This window comes from Sinocyclocheilus anshuiensis, unplaced genomic scaffold (assembly GCF_001515605.1).
Source record: "Sinocyclocheilus anshuiensis isolate Anshui unplaced genomic scaffold, SAMN03320099.WGS_v1.1 scaffold1734, whole genome shotgun sequence".
In the NCBI taxonomy this organism is placed as follows: Eukaryota; Metazoa; Chordata; class Actinopteri; order Cypriniformes; family Cyprinidae; genus Sinocyclocheilus; species Sinocyclocheilus anshuiensis.
Window position 1 is genome coordinate 291,825 of NW_015544334.1, and position 8,488 is coordinate 300,312.

At 35.4% G+C, this 8,488-nt stretch overlaps 2 protein-coding genes across 2 annotated transcripts in view; one reads left to right on the forward strand and one right to left on the reverse strand.

Annotated features, from left to right (window-relative positions):
• Positions 1–4,627, reverse strand: part of LOC107698144 (poly(rC)-binding protein 3-like) — a 19,930-nt gene extending 15,303 nt beyond the window's left edge. Inside the window, exons 1-5 of the mRNA XM_016499080.1 lie at positions 4,621–4,627; positions 3,592–3,713; positions 2,970–2,993; positions 2,766–2,798; positions 2,247–2,363 (exon numbers count right to left, since the gene is read on the reverse strand). Of these exons, the coding sequence (XP_016354566.1) occupies positions 2,247–2,363; positions 2,766–2,798; positions 2,970–2,993; positions 3,592–3,713; positions 4,621–4,627 (303 nt within the window). The remainder of the gene's footprint in view (positions 1–2,246; positions 2,364–2,765; positions 2,799–2,969; positions 2,994–3,591; positions 3,714–4,620) is intronic.
• A 556-nt stretch (positions 4,628–5,183) lies between these two features.
• The window catches only part of LOC107698156 (molybdenum cofactor sulfurase-like), a 6,716-nt gene continuing 3,411 nt past the window's right edge, over positions 5,184–8,488 (forward strand). Inside the window, exons 1-7 of the mRNA XM_016499112.1 lie at positions 5,184–5,396; positions 5,719–5,808; positions 5,900–5,966; positions 6,864–7,511; positions 7,621–7,697; positions 7,786–7,985; positions 8,176–8,292. Coding sequence (XP_016354598.1) covers positions 5,267–5,396; positions 5,719–5,808; positions 5,900–5,966; positions 6,864–7,511; positions 7,621–7,697; positions 7,786–7,985; positions 8,176–8,292 — 1,329 coding nt within the window. The 5' untranslated portion in view covers positions 5,184–5,266. The remainder of the gene's footprint in view (positions 5,397–5,718; positions 5,809–5,899; positions 5,967–6,863; positions 7,512–7,620; positions 7,698–7,785; positions 7,986–8,175; positions 8,293–8,488) is intronic.

Below are 8,488 nucleotides of genomic sequence, written 5' to 3' on the forward strand. Positions count from 1 at the left end.
ATGTTACTCTAAAGAAGAAACTAAAACTACCAGCAGGTGGCGTTAAATGTCTTTATGAGTTGATTCATTCAAACGGCTGATTCATTCAGGAATGAAGTAAACAGCTCTTTATCCCTGCGTTCCATTTGGAAAGGCTCATCCCTATGCCCTAATCCCTTCAAAGGGTTTACCCTCCGGAGTGAGAGCTTCGAAGGGTTGAAGGGTGTAGGGGACCAAACAACTGTTCCTTGAAGTGCCCTTCTGCGTCATCATCATGTGCCGTAAGTAGGATAGGCTGATTAAATTAGTCTTTATTTTAATGTGATACAAAATTATTTTTTTGTCAGTGATATAATGAAATATGATTTAAGATGGTAGTTTAAGCATGTTTAGTTTGAAAATTTTTAATAGTAAATAAGACACAGTGAGACAATATTTAAATAAAATAATAATGAGAAGAAATATTTATTTGCAACAACTGATGGAGTGCTGAATGCTGCACGCACACGCTGCGTTGTCAAGGTAACGTTTGGTCAGTCATCCCTTCGCCAAGGGAGTTCCAAATGCTTATACCAGACAGTAATGCCCTACACCCTTAAAACAACACACTTCAAAGGGCTCTGCCCTTCGAAGGGAGTAGGGCATATGGATGCTCACTTCTGTTTGGAATTCACCCGAAACACCGCTGTGTTGCTCGGAGACGCACAACAATGGACCTTTTTCACATTTCCGGGTTTCTCAGCAGAGGAAGTCGTCATAGTTGGGTTAACTTGAAGAGTGATAGTGTTTTCCTGACTTTCAATAAAAGGGAAAAAACAGAGCGAGACTGTTAACAGCAGTCAGAAGAGAGAACATTGTCAAATTTACTGTCCCTCCCATAGACGCTGCATTAGAAACATTATTTAGAAGCATTAGCGTTAACTAGTTTTTTTGTAATTTGATGCAAAGGTAATATAATACAAAGAATAGTGTTATATATGTACATACATTTAAAAAAAAAATACAAATATGAAAAACTTTAGAGGATTTATGATGCTGATGACTGTTAAACGCGTCTTCACAGTCTTGTGAAAAGGGTCCATTCTGCTCTGACTTTATAGGTAATATTTACGTTGGCAAAATATGTAAAATAAAAACAATTTAAAATATTGCACAATATTAACTTCTTATTTACTGAACTGAAAATCACATTTGCACTCGTATTCTTTGTGACAAAACCACCAGCACTCGTGTGATATTGTTCTCGCTGCTGGTGTGATATTGCTTATCATATGATATAAATATGAGACAAAAACTCATACAGGGGCATTTTTTGCCCCAATATCTTGAATTTTAGGGCATAACTGCATTTATGGAGTTGTTGCCCTGGATCATATTTGTCAGCAGTCAACTGTATGAAATGTAAGATGTCGTACAGATCTGGGGGTGGGGCCAGTGCGTTAAAATATTTTAATCGGGTTATTTTTTCATAACTAATTAATTAAATTAACTAAATAATTAATTATTATTAAACTGACAGCCCATATATATATATATATATCTCAACAAAAATAATAAAAAATAAAGTGTTAATAGTTTTCAATAGTTAAGTCACCATCAGTGTTTCCTTTGGCTGGGACCTAATTTGCTTTTAATTAATTTAACTAAAAGCCATAATGGTGTTACAGAACATAATTGGTTTCACTGTGCAACATGAATAAAATAAAGCAAGTGATTGACTCATTACTCAAACTTCGCTGTACATATTAACATTGTAAGTTATAGAAATATATTAATTGAATGAACAATTAAGGGAGGAGGGATTAGCAATATTGTGGTGAGGTAAGTGGTTGTTGTCCATTACAAATATTACAAAATTTAGTATGATCTCTCGGGCATATAAAACCCATTAACTCTGATAATTATCAAATATAGTCTCAAAAATAAACATAATTAATATGAACAAGTAGCTAAATAATAATAAACCATCAAACAGTAAAAAAAAATGCAACCACATAATTTATGCATGCGATGCAGGCATATTACTGTGGATGCCACACTATTACAGTTCATGTCTAAATATAAAAGATCACTGTAATGCAGACACAGACAATTGTGACTGAACTGTGATCAGCCTTTTCCTGCTCCTATTCACTGTGATTTCACTGTATTCAGTAATAATGTAACTGTAATAAATTGCACAATTACTGCTGTACAATGTGAAAGTATGGCAAATAGTAAATCCCTAGTGTAAATCCACATTAATATTTTTACAGTGTACTACCCACCTCCTCAAATTTCTCTGCGATCATGGCGAAGGCTTTGAAGATGACCTCGGACTGTCCGGTAATGGTGACAATGCGCTCTGGACTGGAACCGTCAGATATATTAATCCGGGCTCCACTCTGAATCCACAGAGAAAAGCAGAGTTTTTGTGCTGCATTACATTTAATTGATCAGTCTTGCCTTTAGGCTGACATTTGCACCCTCTGGCAGTGAAATACCAGTGAACTGATCGTGAAGATAATAAGATGATTTTGCTCTGAAACTGAAAATGATTCCAGACGGTTTTCTGCGGTCTAATTTTTGATATACCTGACATGTGGCCACCCAGATGAGTTCTTTAAATCTTTACACAGCTAGTCAGCATTAATAACGTGTTAATAAGAAAAAATGTGTTAAAAACCTTACTATGTGAAATATAAAATGATGTTTTGATATTTATAAATAAATTAAAATGACTATATATGCAATAATAATATATGCAATGATTAGTCCTATTTGATCAAGATCAATGTAGCACTTACTTCCACTCTAATTTTTTTGACAGTCTCTCCTTTCTAAAACAAAGCAAGAGAAAAATCATAATTATATCAGAATGTGTATATTACAATTAGTTTGTAAGCCATATTTAAACACAGTAAGAAGTGCTTAGGAACTCCAAAGAATAAAGACTCAAAGTTATGCTTAATTCAATAATGCAATTATCAGGATAATACTGGATTGTTTACCTTCCCAATGATACTTCCAACTTCCTAGAAACACACAAACCAGACAAAATCTCAGTTAATCTTAAATGATTGCATGGTAAACTGGAGATTATGTTTATATATTAAATATATTTTATATAATGTAAATTATATGATTTAAATATATGCATATAAATGCATGTAAATATTTTCAAAATATATACTGTGTGTGTGTGTGTATTATGTATATTATGTATATTATACATATATTATGTTAACAAAAACTTTTATTTGGGATGCGATTAATCGCGATTAATCGTTTGACAGCACTAATTGTGTCATGGTTTCCAAAAATATTAAGCAGCACAACTGTTTTCAACATTGATAATAATAAGGAATTTGTTTGTTAAGCAGCAAATCATCATTTAGAATGATTTCCGAAGGATCATGTGACACTGAAGACTGGAGTAATGATGCTGAACATTCAGCTTTTTCATCACAGGAGTAAATTACATTTTAAAATATATTCAAACAGAAAACAGTTCTTTTAAATGGTAATAATATTTCACAATATTACAGTTTTTACTGTATTTTCGATTGCATAAATGCAGCCTCATTTCATCATATCACACCCATCCTTTCAGACCCAGACTGCTACAGGTACCTTGTCATAAGAAAAGATGATGAAGGAGGCTTCCGGTTTGGCAAAGTGAGGTGAAGACGCGTGTTCGCAGAGCTCCCGATAGTTTCTGACAATAAGTGCTTTAATATGGCCATTTAAGTGATCTAAAACATTTTTTATAAGTGTTAAAACAGTGCTTAGTGCAATCGTATTGATATAGCAAGATGAGCAAGAACAAATCAGTAGTAAATCACCCGCCAACAACGAGAACCAGCATAGCTAGCAAATTAGCTACCATGGCTAGCGCAGGGAAATCTGAAGAAATCCCTGCAGATAACGATGGTATCTCTATGAGCCAGCTGGTAACGGAGTTAACAAAGCAACGAGCTTCGATAAAAGAAGACATCTGGTAATCCTGAAGTGATTATTTCTCTAGACGCAGAGAAAGCATTTGATAGAGTCGAATGGAAGTATTTATTTGCTGTATTAGATAAATTTGGATTTGGCTCAAAATTAATTTCCTGGATTCACCTGCTTTATCATCAACCTAAGGCAGCCGTAGATACCCTTGCAGACCTAGTTCAGCTGCTGTGGAACTTCAGGGTGGAGTTATGAGGTTTACTGACAGTTTGAGTGGATCCAACAAGATTTAGTCACAAGCTCTTTTTAATACCTTTCATTAGCTAAATATTTGTAAAGCAGACAGACAGATGTAGGGTGACCAATATCATTGATTTATTGAAGGAACAAAAAAAACACCATCACCAAAAAAAGGGCACTTCGGAGTGTAAGGGCAAAAAGGGCATGTGCTCTGCACAGGTTGAGCCCTACCTGTGCACGTGCCTGAATAGAACTGTTGTTTTAATACAACATAAAGTGAATTGAGTGTGACTGTTTATCTATTTTCATACTATAAAACCCCCTGTGATATGCCCTTGTGTCTTAGTAATATATTTTTCTCAGTATCTGTTCTTAGTTGCAGACACTCTCCAATATAACGTCCCACAGGTCTCCTTCTGAGAGGCTACATTATCAAAACTATTGTGACCTGAATTTTATTTTTGTACATACCAGTCATAGCGGTGTGAGGTTAACCTTAAGAAAGCACACAAAAATATGTTACAAAAGTTAGTGAGATTTATCATGGTGACACTGGTAATACTGTGGTATTTTTTAAAAACGAATTTCATGTGTGTGGTTGTTAACACCAAGCGAGTTTTCAACTGTTTTCTTTTTTAATCTATTACAAAATGTAATTTATTCCTGTGATGTAAAGCTGAATTTGCAGCATCATTACTCCAGTCTTCAGTGTCACGTGATCCTTCAGAAATCTAATTCTAATATGCTGATTTGCTGCTCAAGAATCATTTCTTTTTATTTCCAATGTTGAAAACAGCTGTGCTGCATTTTTTTTCAGGATTCTTTGATGAACTAATAAAGAAGTAAAATAATGAATCCACTTCAAGATAATGATAGGTGATCAGTTACAGTTTTTATACTTTTGTTAAGGTTGCTAACTTCCCTCTGCATGCGAGTCCACCAGACATGCTTCAGAAACGTCTTGAGGTTTTAATGAAACTCTACTATATTTGTCCTGCAGACAGATCAACAGTCACACTGCTGTTGGACTTTGGTCTCGGTTCTATCAATTGGACATGGTAAGCGTTACATAAATTCGCGAAAGAGGGAGCTCTTGTGTCTGTCTGTCTCTACAGATATGGAGACACAGTCTTCACTGGAGTTTCAGGACTTATGCACTTTTGAGAGTTTTAAGGGTTTCTGGCACTATTATGGTTACGGCGTTGATCAACAAGATCTGATCGATCGGGAATTTAAACGGATTAAAGGTAAAAGAAGGTCCTTAGCCTCCTTCACGTTCAGTAACGTGTCAAAATCTGCATGTGGTGCTGCTACTTACTCTCACGCTTTAACAACATACGAATATTTGTTTGTTTAATAAATAACCGATTTTGTATTAGACAGACAAAAAACAGCCTTCTAACTTCTCCAGCGGTTGAGAGTGTGGGCCTGTAATGCTGCAATGTTTACTTTCGCTTTAGTTATTGTCATTTGGTTAGAATTAATGCAGCGCCCTCTGTTGATCTCAATATGAATTACATACAGAGGCTGAGTAGTAGACGCTAATAGGTTCCTCGTTCTCTTTTTAAGGTGTTACATACCTTGATCATGCAGGGACAACGCTATTTCCTGAATCTCAGATTAAAGGATTTTATGATGATATATCTAGGAATGTTTATGGTGAGTTCCTTCATATGCATTGTTGAATGCACAACTTAATAATATCAATATCATAATTTGCTTTAGATCATAACATCCTTTTCTTTGTCAGGCAATCCTCACAGTCATAATCCCAGCAGTAGACTGACACATGACACTGTGGAAAGTGTCAGATACAGGTAAGCACTTTTGCACCATCTGAATTTTCAGTGAGTCATAGCATAGAAATATTTATTACAATTATATAGTATACAATTATAACAGAAATAGGAAAGGCACACACGGTATCAATTGTATAGTATACAATTATAACAGAAATAGGAAAGGCACACACGGTATATATATATATATATATATATACACACACACACACACACACACACACACACACACACACACACCATCTGAATTTTCAATGAGTCATAGCATAGAAATATTTATTAAAATTATATACAGTAGTTATATACAGTTATAACAGAAATAGGAAACACGCTCACACACACACAAATTAAACCTAATAAAATAGTTTTTGGTCATTAAAATGAAAAAACATTTGATGAACAGTTAAACTTTAAAAACTTTAACAAAAATTCTAAACCAATTAAGTTAGAACTAATTAAAGTAGCCTACTAAAATTAAGAAATTGTTCAAATTAAAACTAAAATAAAAAATAAATTAAAGCAAAATAAAAATATTTAAAAAAAAAAACAAATAAAAACAAAAATGACAAGCAAAACTGCTAAAAATGTAAACAAATTTTAATGAAAACTGAAAATATAAAAATAAAAGCTAATTTAAAATATGAATAAATTGTGTAATAGTACATAAATAATACTAAAATAACATTGCAAGAGAGAAGCAAAACATAAACAGAGGGAACAAAAAGATTTGAAACACTTACAGAGAAAGCTTGAATTGAGAATTCAGCATTAGTAATATTTTAAGCAGTGTTATAAGTAGTATAATAAGATTTTCTTCAAGATCTGATGATAAGATACGGGTATGTTATGATATATAGTTGAAGATAAGAGAAGATAAGGCAAGATAAGATAGCTCTTTGTTTTGAATCCCTGCAGGATACTGGAACATTTTAATACATGTCCTGAAGAGTACTCAGTGATTTTCACATCAGGATGTACTGCAGCACTGAAATTAGTGGCTGACACTTTCCCCTGGAAGGCTGCATCAAATGAGGGGCCAGGAAGTCAGTTCTGCTATCTCACTGACAACCACACCTCTGCGGTGGGCATTCGCGGTGTGACCGCACTCCAGGGAGTTGGCACAGTTTCTGTTCTACCTCACGAAGTAGAGAGAAGAGCGAGAAAACCCCCGACACAGACAAATGGAGAGGAGAGCTCTGCACCTCATCTTTTCTGTTATCCTGCCCAGAGCAACTTCTCAGGCAGAAAGTATCCTCTGAGCTATGTGAAGGGAATTCAGTCTCAGCAGCTCTATCCAGCATGCGAGCACCGCGGTCGATGGTTTGTTCTCCTTGATGCTGCCTGTTTTGTAAGCTGCTCACCTCTGGATCTAAGCCAATATCCCGCTGATTTTGTGCCAATATCTTTCTACAAAATGTTCGGCTTCCCGACTGGACTCGGAGCCTTGCTAGTGAGGAATGAGGCTGCTGAGGTCTTGAGAAAAACTTACTTTGGAGGAGGGACAGCAGCGGCGTATCTTGTGGCAGAGAACTATTTTGTACCAAAGCCAAATGTAGTCAGTAGGTAGGATGTTACAGGAAGAATTTGACCTTTAATTGTTGGCAACAGCATAGTTGAGGCTACCTGTCATAATATGTTTAATGCATAATTGCTTTTTCCACAACTTTATCAGGTTTGAGGATGGCACAATCTCCTTCCTTGACATAATTTCTCTCCATCATGGCTTTGAAACACTTCAAAAACTTACAGGTTCAGAAGTTTTTGGTTTACACCTTGAACATGGTTATGATTCACATTATTATGACTTGCATTAAAAGTGGATGTTTTTGGTTTTCAGGCAGTATGCTGAACATTCAGCTTCACACATTTGGATTAGCTCGCTACACCTACATTGTCCTCTCGTGTCTGCGTCATAGCAATGGAAAACCTGTGGCACAGATCCACTGTGATAATGACTTTCAGAATATTGCCGAACAGGGTGCAATCCTCAACTTTAACCTGCTGGACTGTCATGGACGAACAGTAGGGTATTCTCAGGTCAGTCAGGAATTGACATTTTCTCCTCAAATTCATTTTAATAACCTGTAAAAAAGAAGTATATTTATAAGCAAATATTGCAGATATAAAATATGTTCAGATAATAAAGACAGTCTAAAATGTAAGAAGTAGAAAATGTTCATTACTTTATGTCTGTGCTTATTGCTATTTGTTTTTTTGTTTTTGACAGGTGGACAAAATGGCCAGTCTCTTCAATATTCATATTCGCACAGGCTGTTTCTGCAACACAGGAGCCTGCCAACATTATCTGGCTATCAGCAACCAAAACGTGAAGAGTAATTTGCATGTAAGTGGATTTTCGCCAATACAAACTTTGATGTTTTCTAGAAAGACAGATGTATAGATGGATGGACAGAAAGACGGACAGACAGATGGACGGACAGCCAGATAAATAGATAGATATAAATAGACAGACAGCCAGACATAGATGGATGGATGGATGGATGGATAGATAGATAGATAGATAGATAGATAGATGGATG